The following is a 21,764-nucleotide window of genomic DNA, read 5'->3' as shown; positions in this document are numbered from 1 at the left end:
AATCATGATAAGAGCAATGCACACCCACAGTGCATATTACAATAGCGTCACCAGAATATGAAAAGAGCAATGCACAGCCACAGTATATGACAATAAATGAATGTGTCTTACTTTCATGTAGTTAACAAGCTATGAAGGAGTTTGCTTTTCTCCACAACCTTGTCAACCACATCATCAGAGTCCAGCTTCATTAGGATTGCTTTTTCTGTTGCCATCAGCAAGAAGGCCTCCAAATTGTCTTGTGACGTTCTGCTCCAGATGCGACGCTTGATAAACTTCAGTGTGAAGAAACTTTCACTTGCCACTTGTGTGCAGGAGAGATTCATCAAAAATTTGTGTGATACGCATCAGTGAACAAGTTCAACTGTTACAGGAGCAAATAGCAGCACAGTGTACTGTTCTTGCACGTTGCACATCTTTTGCTCACCAGATCACTTTCTTCTTGATCTATCTCCATCTGACTGTCCTCTACCTCCATCTCTGAGGCAACAGGCTGTGACAATCTGACTGTGAATTCATTCATTGGAGACTTTTTCAGAGTGTCCCAGTGTGTGGCGAGGTTTGACAACTCGGACCGTAAATTCTCAAGTGTGTGTGAAACTTGAAAAACAATTCTAGTGTGGTGTAATTTGGGTGCCTGAAAAAATCATATTTAGCATCCTCTGATGCCACACTTGTAGCTGCTGCCCCGCTCCCCCACCCCTTTTTTGATTGTTCAGTGCCTGGATTCATTTTCTCTTAGCCTGGCGTAAATTTCATACCCACTCGATTTCCGGTTTCTGCCCTCACCTGACCTTTCCACTAGCTACGTTGGGGGGATCATGGGAGAATGTGTTTAATTAAAGTTACAATTGGGCCAAACTCAAATGTTTTGGGCTGCATGCATAAAATAACTTTTTGAATCAAAATCATCAAAGAGAAAATCATTATATATATATATATATATTTTATTATTATTATTTTAATCAATGCAATGACCCTGAGTGGCCCAGGTGGCTCTTCTGGCATTTGCCCAATTTCCAGATGGCCAGTCTGTCACTGTCTCTCTCTCTATGCTTGAAATTCCCCTTTTGGAAGTGATTAACAGTCTGATTGCACTGCTGGGTCAGAACAGCTCAAATCCTTGCAATTTGAAAGGGTGTCCAACCTTAGCAACATGGGTGACAGTGAGCCCTCAGCCATGGACATCATCTCAATGTTCAAGTTGAGGCTCCTGCTCCAGCAGATGAAGTTTGGGCAGGCATATGTCAGTCCCAGCAATCAGTTTCTGTTCCTGTGGCTGGGGATAGATGCAGGTTGCCGGAGACTGACTAAGGTCCAGTATGCTCCCAAGACTGGAATGGAGGATATGCCTCCAGGTGAGCAGGAGATGGCAGCCTTAAGATCTCTGAGTTAGGAGTGTGTGACTGCTAATCCACGCTGTCCAATGAAAGAGTGCGATAAAACTGACTGACTGGTGTGTCGGACTTACAGTGCAGCCACATGAGCAGCCTGGTCAGCCAATGCACTCGCCATTTTATTTGCAGCTAACAGGAGAACGGCCAATCCACAGGACCAAGACACCATGAACCTGATAGACTCTGCCCTTGTCACTCATTCCTAGCTTACAAGGGACATTGGTGTAGCTATGTCATTTGCCATGATGTCAAGATAAATTAGGTTAGCGCAGACATCTCTGCCAGATAATATTAGGAAAGAGCTTACCAACATGCCGATGATGCCAGCAACACTGTTTCACTGTGAGTCCCAGGGTGTGTTGGATAAGGCTAAACAGTGTCCGCATGCACCCCAGAGGAAGCCCCCCCGCAAAGGTTCAGGGCCTCAGGGGGGTGCCACTTAAGGTTGGGGGAGCCAAAGCTCATCCCAACTATGCCTGGACAGCTGGGATGAAAAAGTGTCAGACCTGTGGGTACTGGATACAGTGTCAAAAAGGTACAAAATTCAGTTTTGGTGGCATCCCCCTCCTTTCTCTGGGGTGCATATGACAATGGTCAGGGACCCAGTCCAGGCTCAGGTCATAGCTGAGGAGATTTTATCCCTTCTGCAGAAGGATGCAATCATGAAAGAAGGTCCTGATGAACAGCTCGCTGGCTTTTATTCCATGTATATCCTTGTGCTGAAAAAGAAGGTGGTTTACGTCCCATCTTAGACCTAAGGCAGTTAAACACCTTCATAAAGATACTGCCTTTCAAGATGCTGAACACAGGTCAGATCTTGGAATCTATGGAAAAAGGGGAGTGGTTCCATAGATCCCACTTCCATAGATCTACAAGATGTGTACTTCCATGTGCCCATCTATCTAGACCACAGACCTTTTCTTTATTTGGTTCAAGGTCCTGCCCTTCAGCCTTTCCCTCTCATTGAGGGTATTTAACAGGGTTGTGGGGGCTGTCTTGTCTCCTCTCCAGATGTCAGGGATAAAAATCCTTTTGTATTTGGACAACTGGCATGATTTGTGCTCCATCTCTCAGCCAAGTCATAGAGGACACAAAGACAGTGATCTGACATATATAGTCCTTAGGTTTCAATGTGAATGTAAAAAAAAGCAATCTTGAGCAGGCGGTTTTTGTGGGACTCTGAATTCCCTCACAATGTTGGCATCACTCACCCCTCAGTGGGTGATAAAAAATCCTAGCCCTCCTGGACCAATTCTGTCTTGGCAGGAAGTTAGAGATGATCCAGTTTCAGAGCCTGTTGGGCATGATTTCAGCCACAGTGGCTGTTGTTCCTTTGGGTCTCCTCAGGGCTTGGCCGCTGCAGAGGTGGCTGAATGCCTTCAACCTCCATCCGAGGTGGGACGGACACAAATGACACATACATGTCTTCAAGCTTTACACCCATGGAGGAACAAGGCGCTTTTGCTCCAAGGAGTCCCTCTCAAGAACATTCCATTGAGAATGACAATGGCAACCACAGACGCTCCCCGGACAGGTTGGGGAGCAGTCTGGGAAGGCAAGGTGCAGCGCCGTGTATAGAAACCCCCTTGGAGTGGCAAACACATCGATGTCTTAGAATTGAGAGCAGTTCACCTTGCTCTGAAGGCTCTCCTCTCCTCCATTCAGAGCAGGCCTGTCTTGATAAGAACAGACAGTTCCTCCACTGTGTATCACATAAATCACCAGGGAGGCACCAGGTCCCTGCGCTGCCTCCAGGTGGCACAGAATCTCCTGTTTTCCAGCATCTTGCTTCATCCAGGTAGCCCTCTTATGGACTGAGTTTGGCATGGCTCAGACTGACCTATTTGCATCAGCAGAGACAACCCATTGCAGGATGTGCTTCTCCCTGAAGGGTCATGGAGGGCCCCTGGGTTTAGATGCGCTGTCTAAACAGTGGCTAGAGGACTTGTTGTATGGGTTTCCTCCATTTCCTCTGATTCCCCAGGTACTCAACAGGATCACCCTGGACCATTACAAGGTGCTGCTAATAGCTCTCCAGTGGACAAGGAGGCACTGGTTGTCAACGCTCCTTCACTTGGTTCACAGTCAACTTTGGGCCCTGCCAGTCAGGGTGGACCTTCTCTCCCAGGTAAAGGGTCAGATATGGCACCCCAAACCAGCCGTTCTGCTGCTCTGGGCTTTAGGCTGTCCTGAAGATCAGAGGTAATGCCAGGGCTCCCTCCATTCATGTTAACTATGACCAGAAGTGGAGGGTGTTCTCTGCATGGTGTCACAATAGGCAGGAAGATCCAGCTGCCTCATCCACTTGCCGCATCCAGCTGGTTCTCCGCTTTCTTCAGCCACTCTTCAACTCAGAAAGGGCAAATAGCACTATTAAGGTGTACACTGCCACTACATCTCTCTTCCATGAGGCAATAGGGTGTGTTACAGTGGGGAGACATCACTTAGTGTTTCTATTCAGTTTCTGTCCCACAAAACAGCTTTCCTCTTGGCTATATATTCTGCCAAGAGAGTGAGTGAGTTATATGCTCTGTCTGACGGTCATTGTTTGGTCTCATAGATCCATAGTTTTAGTCATAACTTACATTCAGTATGTCACTATATTTAGTCTAAATTCAGTATTCAATGTGACTCAGTATCTCATTTTTAGTATTTCACAGTCTTCTGTGTTTCACAGTTTAATATTTCACAGTTTTTAGTACTCCAGTGTTTAACATTTCAGCACTTTCTGGATTCATTATAATTCGTTTTTACTTCACTTATTTTTATGCACTGAAGATAACATCACAGGCTCTTCAGTTTCATCCATATTACTCATTTTTAAAGATGACTTTGAGCCCATGTTACACTGAAATTCATTTTCAGACAGCACATCTCCAGATGAACATAGTCGCTGCCATATTGCGTCACAGGACCTGAATGCTGTGTGCTGACATGCTAAACGGATTTATCGAGTTCTGTTCAAGAACAGCACTGGCGTTTAATGTTCTCTACTGTAAAAGATGAACTTGCAATGCAGTGACAATGGACCATAATGGTTTTTTGACAAAATATATTGAGGGTTTAGAATGTGCTATGTGTGAAGAATAACTCACGACAGTCAATTCATTTTTTTTTAACAAATGGCGTTTATCAGTTTTTGCAAATTAACTTTTCATTTGCAGTTGCAAATTAACTCAATTTCTAGGAGACAGGGTTGCTGTGCAACAGCAGTGTGCACAAAGTCATCTCAGAATGCATAACTCAACTCAATGAAATTTGAAGTGGAAATACTGCAGCAGGAGAAGAACATGCACTCCACTCTTGGCAGCTAAGAACCTTGCCTGAAAAATGTTACATTTTGTAGGTTTAGAATATGGTGTGAACATGAATCCATCCGACTTTGTGATGGAGTGGGAGTGTTTCTTGGCATAGTGGACTCTTTAACACCTGGTGAGGATCATTTAAATGCCACGGCTTACCTCAGCATTGTAGATTAGGTTTATCCCTCCATGGTCACAGCGTTCCTTTTGAATGCTTCTAGCCGAATAATGCACCATGTCGCATTCATCATTTCAAGGTGTTGCAGTGGCATGCACAGGCTCAAGGTCTCAACCAACACAGCACTTTGAGATATAGGTGGATTAAGAAGTTTGTACTGTAGCATGAGTGCAAAACTGAAAAATATGCAGAAACTGCATAATGCTATAAGACAGCATAGAGCAAACATCAAGTACAGTAAACTGCCGTACCTCTTTGAATCCATTCCTTAAAAAACTGGCTTTTCTAGAGGCAAAGAAGTTCAACCCAGTCACATTTTCCCTGAATGGCATTTGCACCTAATGTGCATTTCATCTCAGCCCAGATGTGTTGTTGAGTTCGTGGAATGTCTTGCACCTTTCTCCGATATTTTGTCATCAAAGCCAAGAGATCTTATCATGCAAATTTTCAATTGTGATTACCACATTGTGAGTCAGTGGCTGTCTTTCAATTAGTTAGTAATTGGCTGATTTTCAGGTGGGAGCAGGTAACAGAACATGTAATATTCATTAGCTTTGTTCAACTGTACTCCAAATGACTTCAAATAACCTTGATTACCAAAATTTACAAGAGATAAATAAATATGTATTCTCACTGAATGCCTTTAATCTTTATTCAGTAAAATTGTATAACATTACTGTAAACTAATTGAAGGGGTGTGGGCTGATTAATTGTTTCCCTCTTTAATAAATTTTAATTAATTAACACAAGGTGGCATGAGTGTTTTATACACTTATGATCTTGGTGGTTGATTTCTCTTTGTTTATATGCCTAAAATAAGCTGGCCAGGGTAATAAGTCTTCCATGGGGTGGCTGTGACTCAGGAGGTAGAGTGGGTCGTCTCACTAATCACAAGGTTGGTTGTTCGATCAACGGCTCCTCCATTCTGCAAGGACAAGATACTGAATCCTAAATTGCTCCTGATGGCTGCGCCACTGATGTGTGAGTGTGTGTGTGAATGGGTGAGTAAGCATTGGAAACACTGTAAAGCGCTTTGGATAAAAAAGCACTATATCCCTCTTGACGAGCAGGTTGGCACCTTGCACGGCAGCCTCTGCCATCAGTGTATGAATGTGTTGTGAATGGGTGAATGTTGGCATGTTTTGCAAAGGTCGGCAAGACTAGAAAAGCGCTATATAAATGCAAATGTAGTCTAACTACATGTCCAAATGCAGTCCATGAAATCAAGGGGTAATGACTGCAACACAAAATAGCCTTTTTTCAACACCTTTTCTTGAGAGATTTTTCATATTTATTTTATTATTCTTCAAGGATGTCACTTCCAGATTTGGATGAGGACACATACAGTAGCAGAGCACCGGCAGCCAATGTGGTGAAGTCAGAACTTCTTGCTGTTTTTTCCCTTATCAGCATTTGCTAAGCTGCCAAAGGACATATCAAGCCTTTAATATGGCCTGCAAAATTGTCAAACCCAAAACATTTGGCACTGTAAACACCTCCTTCAAGTAATGGGCAATGCCTTATGGACAAAAACAATAATCTCTAATGTATTTTGTCTCATTATCTTTCCCTCTCTGTCTCCGTTTAGTATTTCACTCTCTTTTCTTATTGTGTCACATTGTTTCCCTTCTATTCTCCATAATTAGTTTCAAGATAGTCATTAAACTATTTTGAGGATATTTTTAATATTAGGTCAAATCTGCATCCCCTGCACTCTTTGCCAGTATAAGAGATAATACTTGATAGAATGGCAGGTCTTTCAGCTCACAGTGCAAATCTGGGCTCTGTAGGACTCGCAGGAGGCTGCAGGCTGGTAATTAAGCTGGATAACTAAATAGCTATTAACCCCACTGTTTTTACTGTTACTTGCTAATATTGGAGCCTTTAATTGGACTCCTAAGGGTGTTTCCATGCCCTAATTCTGTCTGTTCCATAGAAAGTGAGAGGGCACTTTAGTGTAGAGAGTCATCTACCGAGCTAACATAATACATTATAAGCAAGCCTTTAAGGGGACCATATATTTAGTTTTCTGCTTATAATAATAATAATAATAATTATTATTATTATTATTATTATTATTATTATTATTATTGTTATTATTATTATTATTATTATTATTATTATTATTATTATTATTATTATTATTATTATTATTATTATCATCATCATCTCATTAAAACACTGGGTTTTTTTTATTTGCAATGTATTTTTTTCTGTTGCTTAAAAAATCCCTTAAGTGATTACTCTTGTACTGATGTCGCCTGGATAAATTCCCAATAATTATTCTTGTTCCTCTAACTACATGTACTTTTCAGGGCACCATAACTCCTCTGGTTGTAGAATAGCATATAACCTTGTAGCACTTAGGCACTGCCTCACATACAAAGGCTATGCAAATGAGGTAGGATTGATCTTTTCTTTGAACTGCTCTACTTGCTAAATACTAGTTACTGATGTTTTTTATTGTCTTGCAAGCGAGACGCAGCAGGCCCTCAAAGGCAAGCTGCTCACACTGACAAATACAAATTATGGGAATGACATGGGCAATGGAAGAGCGGGATGTGTGAAGAGCAGATGAAAGGGGAATATAGAGAAAGAGGAAGGAGGGCAGGGTGACTAGACCATTTCTTCCATGATGCATTGCTTTGCCGCATCCCCTATGGTGCAGCTGTTTGTTATCTGTCAGAGTTGCAACACCATCGAACTGAGAGAGCACTAGCAATGCTAACTAGTCCTCCCTGTGTTGACACTTATTGACACTGAAGAAAAGAAGCTAAATAGACCACCTAACACATCAATATATACACAGGAAAACAAGCAATATTAACTGCTACAATATATAGGCCTTAAACGCAGTTTTCTTGCCCTCCATGCAATTTGGGAGGAGGCCCTGGAACAAAGTTTCTAGTTGATACTAAATCCAACCATTTGTGATGTTTGTGAAATACATTCGAAACACTAAGAAGAACCTAGTGCCAAAGCCTCTCAGGTCCTTAAAAGTTGTGGAAAGTCTCCAACCTCAAGTTGTTTCCTGTAGTGGAAAACTAAACAAGGTTCTCCTGGGTGGAACAAACACATTGATTTTTAGCCAAATACCAACAAGAATCACTTACAGTGTGCCATGTCCACTTGTGTGTGTGTGTCTTCTCTCAGTGTGTCAACCTGCAAATCACTATCACAGAGCCTCTGGGCATGAGTACCCCTTGGGACTACACTTGAGTCCGATTAACATGGAAAGATGAGAGATGCATATCCACAGCTTACAGGTCTACAACCTCTTGACCACTCATGTTTAAGTATCTCAGGAAGTAGATGTGACCCTACATGCAGGCCTCTTTCAGTCAGGATGTCCAATTTCATTACGCTGAGAATGGGCCATAGACACAGATTTAATCAAGCATGTAATCTTACTATTGCCACTAACAACAGATGGAAATGCATTCTGTGATCAATATGCATGTCATGAAAGCAAAATAATGTAGGCACACACTGTAACACTCGTTCTATGATCACCCTCTTACCAGCCCTCTTAAAGCTTGCCCACTCATCTCCTCATCTCTACACTGTGAAAATTTACATGTAGATGCTTTGACTCTCTAACCAAATCGAAGTCTCTCTTAGCTAGTGGAATAGCAGAGAAGTTAAGTAGAGGGGTCCAGAGAGGTCCAGGTGTTCAGAGAACTAGAGTTGCACTGCATAACTTGTGTGCTTCTTAGGCTTGGAGGGCAAAAACTGGTAACTGTCTCCTCTGCAGCTAAACTAAATCCCATCATTTAACTTTAAAAAACAATGTTCTTTCCAGGACAATGCAGATATATATTGTGTACTCATTGTGCAATCTGTAAACATCCCAAACATTTCCATGGCTTACACCGAAACAGTATTTCGATGGATTAACAGCATGTCACTTCTCTCTCTTTTCCTGAAATACAAACAGGAACAGAATATGAAGATTTTAGATCATGGAAGATGATGCATTTTGGCATTTAATGAAGCCAGCATACTCCCACTCTTTATTAACCAGCCTGTGAGTCCTCTATGTGTAAATATAAAATATACTATAGTTAGAAAAAAGATCTTAAGTATTAAATAGGAGCAAGATAGACATACATTGCCTATAAGTGCCCAGTGTTGGAATCAACAAGAATCTAACCAATCCTCATTATCAAAAGAAAAATCCTTTTAATCACAGCTCATTAATTACATTTGTTTCACCACAGTAGTTTGTCAAGTGGACAGTATGATTAATAAAAAATGATGTTACACATTGTTAGGGAAACAGGGGGAGAGTGAAGGACTGTTGCCTGTAGTGCCACTGTAGGAAAATGGAGGAGAGCTGATCATGTTTCAGTGATGAATGATTGTGCCAGCACACCTGCGGATCCTGCTGAGGAGCGAAGAGAGTGCTGTTGATCTAAATCATTGATGGCTCTCACTGATGGCTCACGCTGAGGTCCTACCGATGAGACGAACAAGTTCTTAACACAGAGCACGTTTTCTATTAGAGCAGTCACTGTAGCAAGGTGGGAGCAGGTGTGGGGCTCTTTCCGTTGCTTTGCCCGCTGTAACACTGACAGTTACAGACACCATCTTTAGAGGACAAGGAGGGAGACGTGTTCTGGGGATACTAGCGTTGTTTCTCATACCTCATGTATTTCCTCCTCTCTGGCTATACATTATGCCCACAAGCCAAATTGTTATTTATTTATTTTGTACTGTAATCTAACATTGGCGGCATGTCTTTGCAGTGAAGCTTAATTGTCAGTGTATCTTGGTTTCATGGAGGTATAAACCTGCATTAACCATTTTTTTGGGCTACTTGAGGGCAGCAGAAACAAGCTGTAAACACAACACTGACATATATGTATATCATCTTTTCAGGTGATATGGTGAATTTGTTAGCAAACAGTTCCCTGTATAACATCTAGAAGATACAGAGCAACACAAGCATTCATTTGGATTTGTGTTTCTGGCCACCTGATGAATGTAGGTCCAATATTCACTCTCATTTTAGTTCTATTTTTGGTCTCCACCAACCCCTGAGGAAAATATCTGGATTTGTAGCTTCTAAATACTCCACTTTGTTTACTAGTTAGTCCTTAACTTTGTCAGTGTGCTGTTTGGTTCTGAGCCGGTAGCTCAGAAAGTAGCTCCCTGCCACGACCAAAAATGATGTTGATGAAAGCTGTGAGTGTGAACCAAAACATAAAGTTGTGTGCCAGAAAGCCAAAATAATGAGCTGAGAGACTCATAAAGCACTTTAGAGCTGAACTGCAGAGTTGGGTGATAATTCTCCCTAAGTTCATGTGATTCATTCTTAATATAAAAATGTTGATAACAGCCACTTTAAACAAATAGTTTTATGTTTTTGGAAACACATTTGCTTTCTTGCTGAGAGATAGATAACAAGATCAATACCGCTCTTATATCTTTCCATTAAATATCAAGCTACAGCCAGCAACTGGTTTAGCTTAGCTTACCATAAAGACTGAAAACAGGGAGAAACAGCTTTAAAAATGTATCTAAAAAAAGAAGATATAACGTGTTAATAGTTTTTTTTTTTAACTATAATATATTTTATATTTACACTTTAACGGCACTAGCAGGCAGATTTTGTTACTGTTGGACAGAGCCAGGCTAGCTGTTTCCCCTTGTTTACAGTCTTTATGGTAGGCTAAGTTAATTGTCTCCTGTCTATAGCTTCATATCTAATGTACAGACATGACAGTGGTATCAAATCTTCTCATCTAACTCTCTGCAAGTAAATGAATGAGTGTATTTCCCATAATGTCAAATTATTCCTTTAATTTAACTAAGCTCAAAAATGTGTAGTTAATAAAGGAATCTCTAGAAAAGCAAAGCAGACAAGTCCCTCTCACCTTGACTCGCTTCAGTTTGGTCTGTCCTTTGTCTTTGGAACAGGAGCAGCTAGGGCAATGAAAAATTTCAACAGTCTTGCCCCCTGTTCAGTATGAGATACATTTTATTGATACCACAAGGATGAATTTTGAAAATGATCCTCATGTAGGACTTGAATGGATCTTAGTATTTGCACGGGACAATGCTATAGATGGACAGATAACTATTTGTCTATATATAGATACCTTGTGTATTGGTGCAGAATAAGGATGATGATTCATCATCATGGTACTGGATATACAGCAGCTACAATTGTTAAATGTAGCTTGAATCTTACTGTTGGAAAACACACACAAATACACTTTCTCTATGTAAAACAATCCTGTGGTGGAACGCAGCTCTAGAGCAGCTATTAAAATGAGGCCCCGATGGTATGAGCAGTACAGTACTCCACATACTGAAGTGGCACTTCTCTAGCCCTGAATAATTTCAGCTTTTCTGTCTCAAAAGAGCAGTTTTTTTTTCTGACTACCAACAACAAGTACTGACCACTGAAGTCGTACAATCAAAGATTCTCTTAGCCACTGATTTCCTGTCTGGTTTTGCACCATGTAACATTTATCACTTATCTATTGCTACCATTGATTCTGAAACACTTTAAACTGAAGGTAAAAAAGTAAAATCCAACATTTTTTTACAGAATGCATTTGCAGAATGGCAGACTACAAAAAAGTCTTTCACATTCAAACGTCCCCCAGGGTGATAGATTTTGGATTTGCATTTATCAAAACTGAATTCTTCTCGACCCACAATACACTGGTGACCTCTCCATGGTGTTTCCTTGAATTTTACCCAATGCATGCTGGGATGAATAGATGGAATTATTTTTTTCTAATGCCCTGTGCTCTCTCTGTAGAGGACAGGAGAAAAACCGCATTATGAATAACTTAAGAGTCTTTTGTATAAGAACAACCTGTATTTTTTCTTTGCTGCTGCTGCACCTAAATGACTGAGAAAGGAGCAGTAGAATCTGCACAGAAATGTGACAAAAATGCACAATCGTTTGTATGAAAAAGTTGTATAGGACTTTAGATAATATGACTTGGTCTCTGAGGATCAGTGTGGAAGAAGCCTTTTAATAAATTCTTTGTCACTTCCGCAAAACAAACCAACGAAAAGATTGTTTCTTATTTGCTTTGACTGATACATTTTGTGCCAGGAGACCTAAGGTGAGTTTAGTCAGTTATGGATTGTCATGGAAACTTTCTGAATCACATTTTTTGCAACATACATGCATACACATGCGCACCACAGTGTTTGCATGTGCATTATGTTGAATTGTAGTATGTTGTACTGTATTCCTTCTTTATACAATATGTTTATTTACAGTTGAATGATTATGGGCTTGAATAAATTGTACGTTTATTAAAAAAAATATTTTTACATCAAGTTGAGGTGAGTCAGTGCTACTGTACAATGAACTACTGTACAATCACCCATAAATAGATACTTCAAAGCTCATGACAGTCACTGTGAGACACACAATACATCACATGTTATGACAGATGTCCAAAAACATACTGACAAATTCAAAGATGTTCTTCAAGAGCCAATAGACTATTTCAGGAAACCTGTCCTACTGCATTTATAGCAAACTGAAAACCTTGCAACAACAAAAGACCAATGTGAATCTTTTTTTTAATTTAATTTACCACAATTAATAATGCTGCTGTTATCATTTTACATCTGCCAATAATGTTTTCCCTCTCATTTCCCAAAAGGGTTCAGTTAGAGCCCTTAATCCTTGGAAGAGTCTGCATCTCTTAGAGCCAAATCTGAGATCTTAAAACCAAATCAGATTTTACTTATAAATCCCATTTAAAAACCTTCCTCTGGATGCACAGGTGGTGCAGGGGGAAAGTTCCTATCCATCACCACAGAGACTTAGGGTACAAATCTTGGTACCTTCAAGTCGGCTGTGCAGAAACAAGTTCTTGTTACTGCATAAACATCCTTCCACCTATTTACTGTTTACTGAATTATTTTTGATGCTCAGTTATTGTGTGATTTCTTTTGTTTTATCACGACTAAAACTATCAGGATTATTAATATTTGAAACACCACTGACACTAATTTCTAGGTACCATTTAATAGAAAAGAAATATGATTGGCACACAGCATATTTCATGGGTTGTTTCATCATTCAAATAATGGATTACATTGGTTAGGCAAGTTTTTTTATTTTTTTATTTTTTTTAGGCTACAGTCATTTACATACACAATGAGGTCAGGTGAGACGTCATCATAATCATGATATTGGAAGCTCTGCCATCTAGAGCGAACATCACTTCAGTTAACCTCTTACTAATAAAACAAGGGAAGTTATGGATTTCAACTGATAATTCGACTTTTGAAAAATATGTTTCCTCTATTCAACTCATTATGTAGTATTGTGTGATTATTAAGATTATGTCACAACTAAAAAAATATAAACTACAACTAACACCCCTCTCTCCCGCCCCCCCAAACACACACACACACACAGATAAAACAAAGAGATTAATGAATGCCATAGCGGTTTTTAACACGACAATGTTAACTTGACTAATGGGAAAGCCCATTAAGTAGAGCTGACAGTGTGAATGCAGAATACATTAGGTATGAATTATGTTATTAACAATTACAATCAAGCACTGTCTCCATAATCAAACAACATCTCAATAAGCCACACAAAATATGTTCACATCAATCATCTTTGATACTACATGACATGATGCGATTGATATATCTGACAATATTGATTAATTTTCAGCATTTTAACCTCAGCAACACAAGAGCTCTGTAGTCAAACTTGGCGCAACAAGCTACAACAAATAGTAAAATTCATGTATTCAGTCTTCAATTCGGTCCACGTCCACACTGGGCAATGGGTTTTCCCTGAATGATACATTCTGACCAAAGAAAATTAGCTACATTTCTCTGCCAAATAGTCTGAAGATGGTGAAAAACTTCAGGTGAGATGTGCAGAGCAGACCAAGAAGTGAAAATGGATGTTTTAACCTTCTGTTAATATAAAACTCAACGACTGAAGCCTCTTTTTGCCTGCAGACATGCTGTGAGACACAATATTCAGATGCTACAATTATCATAGTGTTGTGACTACGACATGTCTGACTGGGACTGGAAGCAGTAAAGTAAAGCAGTTGAAAAGTTTTAAGCCTTAAGCACTAATACAGAAGACCTTAATGATACTTCAGTCAGGAGGAAAAAAAAACATATTTTTCATGTCTTTCTTGTCTGGACCGGTGAGGAATGACTGCTGTAATGGATCTGAATAAGAAATGGGACCAGCAGAGGAAGTATGAATGTGTGTATTTTTGTGAATAAACTGAGTGATTAGTTGATTGTTCATAAAATGTTCCAGGATTAGCCAGCAACTGTTGATAATTATTAACATAGAATATATAAATAAATACATTTATCTCTTCTCAGTGGAAGCAAAGAGAGAGCTGATGGGGTTGTATTAACTGCCAGTGTGTTCCTCACTGCACTCTTTTCAAGCAGATTATCTCTGCAGTTCAGCAAATTTTGCGCATTCTGGTGATGTGTTCTCAGAAATGGTGAAAATAGAAGTGTAATGAGGGGTACAAAATCTATGCATTTCAGAGACATACTGTATGCACTTTTTTCCACGTGAAGGAGCGAGCTTCTGCTGATATATGGATTTAATTGGGTGTCAATTCATTCCTAAGTGTAATTCGGTATATTTTGGGGCTCCTGGACTTTAATGCCACAAACAGCCACATCCTGTAGTGCCCGTTGTCTAGACCTGCTAGTGGGAAATAATGATAAAACTATTAGATATTAGATAGTAAAGTATTTGAAATGGAAATGTAATAGTCACAGCAGTAGATCAACTGGATAACCCTAATTTGTGTGTGTGGGTGCTCGTGTCCATGCACTCATTACGCATTTCTTTGCAGTCGAGTCATGAGGCTGTGGTACAATAAAGGAGAGCTGTGAATCATTAGTGACAGTGCAGTGAGGTTAAGGAGACTGTCTATCAAAGTAGACATAGAATAGTTAAGATGCATGTATGTGTGTGCCTGCGTGTGGGTGGGCACCGAGGTGTGTGCGTGCATCTGCATCATGATTCAAGATTTAAATGGATAATTCACCTTGATGTTGTGGAGGCGGTAAACGGTGATTCTCGACAGCACTAACAATAATGTTTTACTGTTTAAAATTCCTACTGGAAAATGTTCTTTTTACATGCACCCTCCACGGAGAGGTCTGAGTGCAGTGGTGCAAGGTCATCCTCAGGTCAGCACTGCTAGAACTAATAAAGATTCAGAGTCTGGCTCGAGGACATTTGAGGAGCGTAGATAATTGCCATATTGGGGGCTTGAACTTGGTTCCTCCAGTTGAAGGAGCTTGCTTGTCATTAAGCTACCATGATGTCCTATGTTTCAAATAGAGAGAATAAAGTGTAATTGCTTGTTGTTCAAGTACTTCCAACTAAAGACTGTTAATTGACATCAGACTTTATTTATTTTAAATGAGGATTTTATGATATTAACCTTGGGCGTGGCAATCATCCTTGTCATTGAGTCATCTCTAGGGAACAAAACTCCACTCAAACTATTTAGCAAAATCATTTGGCTCTGGAGAAAATGGTAATAGTAGTAATTATTATGATAGCCCTACCAATATTATTATTCAGCAGTGGCAGCACTTATTAATCACGATGTGTCATCTATTTTCCAGCATCATCTTACATTAAATTATTACTGTAACAACATGATAATCCTTTAGTTATCTACTTCAGAACATTAACTGTTTTATCTTTTTGATGAATCATGATTAAAAGGCCAACGGGATTCAATGAAAGGCACCTCAGGGCGAATTCAAATTCTCTCACAGTTGTTTAAATAAAGTCAGAAAAAAACTCAATAACAGCCTACTGGAAGTTGGAAAACCAAATTTCAAAATAAAAGCAGAAGCTAAAACGTGCAGGTGGAGGGTGGTAAATATGTTGTGTAACAACATGACATTTTCTTTATTATATCAGAGGAGAGATGATTTGTAAACACATGTAGGAAAAGTTGGTTACATTCTGCAACCTCACCATTAGATGCCACTAAATCTTACACACTGGCCCTTTAATGTCCACCTGCAACAAATGATTAGTTTCAACATCTTATATCTAATATAATTTCACTGATTGATTACAGTGATCACATAACACCAGTATTGGCCTCTCTCCACTGGCTTCCTGTTCGTTTCAGGATTGATTTTAAGATTTTATTGCTTGCTTTTAAGGTTTTAAATGGGCTGGCACCACCTTATGTAGCAGAACTGCATCATCATACTCCAGTTAGAGCACTGAGGTCAGCCAACCAGATGCTCTTGGATGTTTCGAGATCCAGGCATAAAAATAAAGGCGATCGAGCCTTTGCGGTGGCTGCCCCAAATCTCTGAAACAGCTTACCTATTCATATAAGAACTGCTCAGACCCTAGAAACTTTTAAGTCGCTGCTGAGGACCCACCTCTTCTTGGCATTCAGTTCGAGTTCAGCTTGACACTGTGACTCCATCTTCTGTTGTGTCACATTCTTTTATTATTATTATGTCCATTGTTTTCTTTTATTCTTATGTATTATTTACTTTTATATTAATTTATTTTGATATTTTCAGCCTGTTCAGAACTTTGGTCAACTGTGGTTGTTTGAAATGTGCTGTACAAATAAATTTTGATTTGAGTTGATTGAAGTTATCACATATTGTGATCAAATTGTTCAAACTGAGACCCATTTACATAAATTCAACAGGTTATTTTTCATGAATCATTTCAGCACTGTTATCTTTAATATTACTATGGTCAAAAAATGTTATCATCTGAGCATCCCACGTCATATAATCATGCTTAGAAGCTTAATCTTTATATTTTAGATGTAGGGATTTAAGTCCTAAAGTTGAAGTGAAAATAAATGACGCATCTGTCATGTCATTATCGAGTCCAACAACGAGGAATATTATTTTGAGCACTGTGTCCGGAAGTTGAACAGGTGATTGCGTCTGACTTGAAGCTGATCTCTGCTCCTCGCGACACAACCGCACGCAGCTGCTTTCATCTTCCAGAGCTGGAGACGCAACGACCGAGAGGGGAGCTCACGCTTCTTGCTCCAGGGATATTACCTTTGATGGACTTGATATAAGACAAGAATATGCAGTTTATGTCTTATTATGACCACTTAGGTGTTAGTTCCAAGTGCAGTTTTGTTGGAAATAAATTGCTCTGATGCTTTTAAGTGTTTTCAGCTGCGCCGGTTTTAATGTGTTTTATGTGTTTGCGCTCAACAGTGAGGTAGACTTATCTGGCCAAATTTTACAGGAGGGTCGGTGTGTGATTTATCCCGCGGATGCGGCTGTCGGGGTCGATGTTTAAGCCCTGCAGGATCAGCCTGTCATAGGGCATCATGCTTTCCCCGGTTCTTCACAAGTGGATGAGGAATATTTCTCCGGAGATGCTGCTGCTGGTGCCGATTTTGTGGTTTTTACCTCTGACAGGAGCGGCTCCTTCTCTGACTACCGAGCAGCTGGACATGGGGGTGGTAAGTTTTCTACCTTTTCTACCTACTTATGCACGAAGGGGAGTCGGAAGTTTTTCCACCTGCTGGCACCAGTAAAGGTGGGAAGGTGTGTGGTTTTTTTTTCGTCTTCAAGTATACCACTACTACACTGTGGGGCACTGTTATGTCATGTTTTATCTCCTCTCCTACTTGTGGGCTACTCTTGAACGTCCAGGAAAGAGCAAGCGCTGTCTTCTCCAGATACTTGCTCTGAATTTTAACAGCGCTCTGCAGTCCAATGCTCGGGTCAGAGTCGCTGTACAGGCTGTGTGATGATGACAAATAAAAACGTGTATATGGAGCTTATTCTCCAGAGCAGGAGTCACCTCATTCAAACAAGGGAGGGGGGGGGGGGGGGGGGGGGGGGAAGTCAGTGTTCCTCAAGTTCATTGTAAAACATAAATATTTGTTAAGGGGCGCCTTGGATCTCTTCCACAGTATGTATGCTGACATTGTACATATCCTGAGCTAACAAGACGACTGGAGCTCACTAAACCCATAAGTCATTACAGGTTATTTTATCAAGGCTTTGCCTCAGAAAGCCAAGTTCAGACAATCGCTGTATTTCAACTAAAGGATAGGGGACTCCACCGTTTGAAGGGTATAAACGAATCGATTTGTACTGTGACTGCTTATGAAAAGAAATATCAGCCGATTGTGGCGAGTCTAAGGCATCACTGATAGCCTTGGGATTTTTTTTGTGTGTGTGTGTTCAGAAGCTTTTCAGCTTATTAATTGTCACAGTCACCACTCAACATGTAATAAACAGCTCACTGAAATGTATTTCCTTGTGTCTGCTCTGCTCATGAGTGATGAAGGAAGCCACACAGATTATAAAGTAGGCAGTGGCTGTACATCATCATCACAGACTCGCAGCATGTGTGGCGTATAGTACAATCAAGACAGGGGTTAAAAGAGCAAAGCACTTGCAAATAGGAAGAGTATATCCTGTATGTGTGTTCATATTCTATCCATTCATCCAGATAAATGGAGAGCGCTGTGCGTAAAATACTGAGTATTCAGCATTTTGTTTGAAAAGGTTTTAGTTCTTGACTTTTAATCCTTCATCCATCATCATTTCATTCCCATTAAAGATGCATTTTTCCTCTGGGCAACATCAGTTTATGTTGCTGCTTTTCCCTACTTCTGTCTCTCTCTCTGTCTCTTTTCTTTCAGCGCTCAAAGTCCTCTTTCTGAAACCTACGCTTGGGGATTAAGTTCTTAACAAAGACCAGAACAAGAGCTCTAAAATAGATCATTTCTATTTGTTTACTTTTTTTTTTGCTTTAAGTTGTGTGTTTAAGTGTCCTTTTTATTGAGTCGCTATGTTCTGAAACATTTAACACTTTATTTGCGAGGTTGTGTTGTCCATCATTTTAAATCTAGCTAAGGCTGCATGTGGGCGAGACAAAGATCATTTAAATGTGAACAATAAAAAGTATGTAGGCTACCTGAATTTCAACTGAAGTCACATAATCTAAGAAATTGTTCTTAAGAGAAGGCAGCACACACATTATGCCCAGTAATCTTACGGTATCCACATTTTCTATCTGTGTGAAATACTGTGAATCAGTGCTGAGGTGAATGCCAACAGCTCTGACATCAGGACACGGTCTGTTGCACTTAGCTCCGCATCAATGTTTTTCTGGTTTTCCAAAAGGTCAGTTTGGCCACGACTGACAGGGTGTTCATCAGGACTTGTACAGGCTTATTCTGTGCTGTGTAGTTCTGGCCAAAAACAACCAAAACATTGAAACGGGCTATTACATTAACAGAATAGCCCTCCTAACCTTGGACTTCAACTTCTTGTCTAGTTTTTTTTTTCTTCTGAGTTAAAACTTATTCATCTTTGGTATACTATCTGTCACTTCTTTCTTTCTTTCTTTCTTTCTTTCCTTCTTTCTTTCCTTCTTTCTCATAGCGTACACATAAATTTAAACCAGTCAGTCAGATCATCGGTTGAAAAATAGACAAAGGGAAATGATGGTGCTCCAGTTGCAAAGCAGATTGAAAACACTGAGGACTGTCATTAAGTGAAAATGAGAAAATCTGTTTTTTTGCACAGTCGGACCTGTGACTGACAATCAGTGTGTCAGCGTCTGTCTGTTCCCTAAACATTTAGGGCAATCGTTGTTATCGAACATTAATACCTTTCTTATTAATTGCCTTCACGTCATTCATTTACAGCTTTGATGTGCTGACATACTGGGTACACAAAAAATAGGTATTTTACTGATTGAAGCTATAGTAACTTGCAAAAACATAGAGGACTACACATAGGGCCAAATCCACAAAGAGACAAAGAATCGATTGTGCCCGCTATTAGCACAGTGAATTACGCAGCATTTGCACCCGCAATCTTCCCCGTTTTGAGGTCCTATTCAGAAAAGATTTTGCGCAAATGATATGCCGACACAAACACGCCCATAAAGTTTTGCAGCTGAATGCAATTTGCCCTCATTTTGCATCTGGTTAGTAAGCGAGTACGAGTAAACGGAGCTGTTTCCAGTATTTCAAGCTTTTCTCCACATTTCAGCACACAGATTGGTCCATAATGAAAACTGCAGAGAGCACAAAAGCCTCAAATTGCGTGTCTTTAATTAACAGAGATGCACACACACTAGCGCTCTCTACAATCACAAACAAATTTTCATGTATTTGTACTTCTCTAGTATTTTGCATCTATAACATAATCTACTGAGATTTACATCAAAATACAGCTATTAATATGGCTCAGGTAGGTCTTAAACGTGTAACAAATCTTACAATAACGTTGTTCAGGTGTCGTTGAATGCATGGACCACGGAATACATCTGAACAAGGGGGGGGAGGCATAATTTCAAGGCACGAGGAAGGGGGTGGGGGGCACTGCCTATGCACTGAAACAGACATAGGCCTATATTACTAATTTATGAGTATTGAGTAACGTTACAGAACGCTTTTTTAGCCCGACACCACATATCGCCACATCTACATACAGTACATGATGAACACGCACAACAGGCCAAGCCTATTTACACATAAATGTACAGATGAAACAATATCGAACAACAAACATCCACTCCACAACCAAACGCATCCTGCAGCAAGTCTAAATCAACATCACATTCATTATCATCACGAGTCAGCACTCAGGAGATAAATATCTTATACACACAGAGACAAGCAGTGTGTGCAGAGCCATCCACGCACCCACACACTTGAGACAAGCGCAATGAAATTAAAAGTAACCGACACAAGAGCCACACCATAGAAAATGACTATGACAGTAATATGATGGTTAAAAAACTGACTTACTTTAGTGTTCCTTGAGCTTACCAAAGACCAGTCTGCGTCGCTTATTTTGCTTATCAAATTCTCTTGAGACAGCAGTCAGGTCCGCTTGTGCAGTGCCAGGATGTCCCAATGTATATGGCTGCCCATCACACTTTTGGGTTTAAAAGGAATTATGGAACCGCTTTTGTCAACGTTCATAACCCCTTTTTGGTGTAATGAATTATTCAAATATCAGCAAGTTGTGTTTGGAGTGTGTTTTGAAAACCACCACAGATGGATGCGTGACATATGGTCAGGATATTCTTGTAATTAACAATCTGTGTTTTGCTTCACACCTACAAGTCAACTGTTAGACACACGTTCCAAGTTTATATGGTGGAATCCTTTGTATAAAGCAGCCCCTTACTGTATGGATGAATCCTGACCTTTGTCAGCGCTGTTATTTTTATTTTTAAATCCGAGATAAGCCCGCAAACCCACTTGATCCCCCCATGTCTGACTAGTAGATTTTGCCTTTAATATCATTGAATATCAATTCAATATCATTCAAGCCTCACAAGCTTGAAGATTTGAAGAGAGAGAGTGAGTGAAGAGTGAGTGTGCACGCAGTTAACACCAACTTTCTGAAGACACTAACAACTCCACCCTAATTGCGAGTGGCAATTATCGCTGGTCTTTGTTAGTAAGACTGTTTTTGCAATGAGGCTAATTTGCATAGAAAGGGGCCAATTTTGCACCAAATGTATGAATATGACCTAATTTACATACATGCAAATGGCACAGGTGCACCATGACGCTATTTGCTTGGCAGCACAGTTTGCGGTGCATTTCACCCTTTGCAGGTGCATTGTGAATTACACGCTATCTTTTTGTCTCTTGCACAGGTTTAGCAGCCGCAAAATCCGCACAATCCTTTTGTGGTTTTGGCCCTTTTTTTTTCTTTTTTCTTTTCATTAGGTGAACCATGACACTACAAACACAGCGATGTCACCAGATAAAAAGCTGTGGTAACAGCAGCGATTTTCCTCCATTTACCATGGTAGAGAAAATGCTACTCAAGATAGAAGCTTTCTGCGTTTCTAGATAGAGTTGTGTGATACGCTCAGTCCAAAGTGGTACT

At 40.1% G+C, this 21,764-nt stretch overlaps 1 protein-coding gene across 2 annotated transcripts in view; it reads left to right on the top strand.

The window, feature by feature from the left end:
• The window catches only part of LOC121886247 (matrix metalloproteinase-17-like), a 112,048-nt gene that overhangs the window by 1,509 nt on the left and 88,775 nt on the right, over positions 1-21,764 (top strand). The window contains exon 1 of one of the 2 annotated variants that reach the window (XM_042396210.1): positions 16,822-17,350. The exons of the other annotated variant lie outside the window; for it this stretch is intronic. Coding sequence (XP_042252144.1) covers positions 17,216-17,350 — 135 coding nt within the window. The 5' untranslated portion in view covers positions 16,822-17,215. Of the gene's footprint in view, positions 1-16,821; positions 17,351-21,764 lie in introns of those variants that run through there. 2 annotated transcript variants of the gene reach the window in all.

Source organism: Thunnus maccoyii, chromosome 19 (assembly GCF_910596095.1).
Source record: "Thunnus maccoyii chromosome 19, fThuMac1.1, whole genome shotgun sequence".
Taxonomy (NCBI): domain Eukaryota; kingdom Metazoa; phylum Chordata; class Actinopteri; order Scombriformes; family Scombridae; genus Thunnus; species Thunnus maccoyii.
Note: the sequence above shows the minus strand (reverse complement) of the source record. Positions and strands in the feature narration are given on the sequence as shown.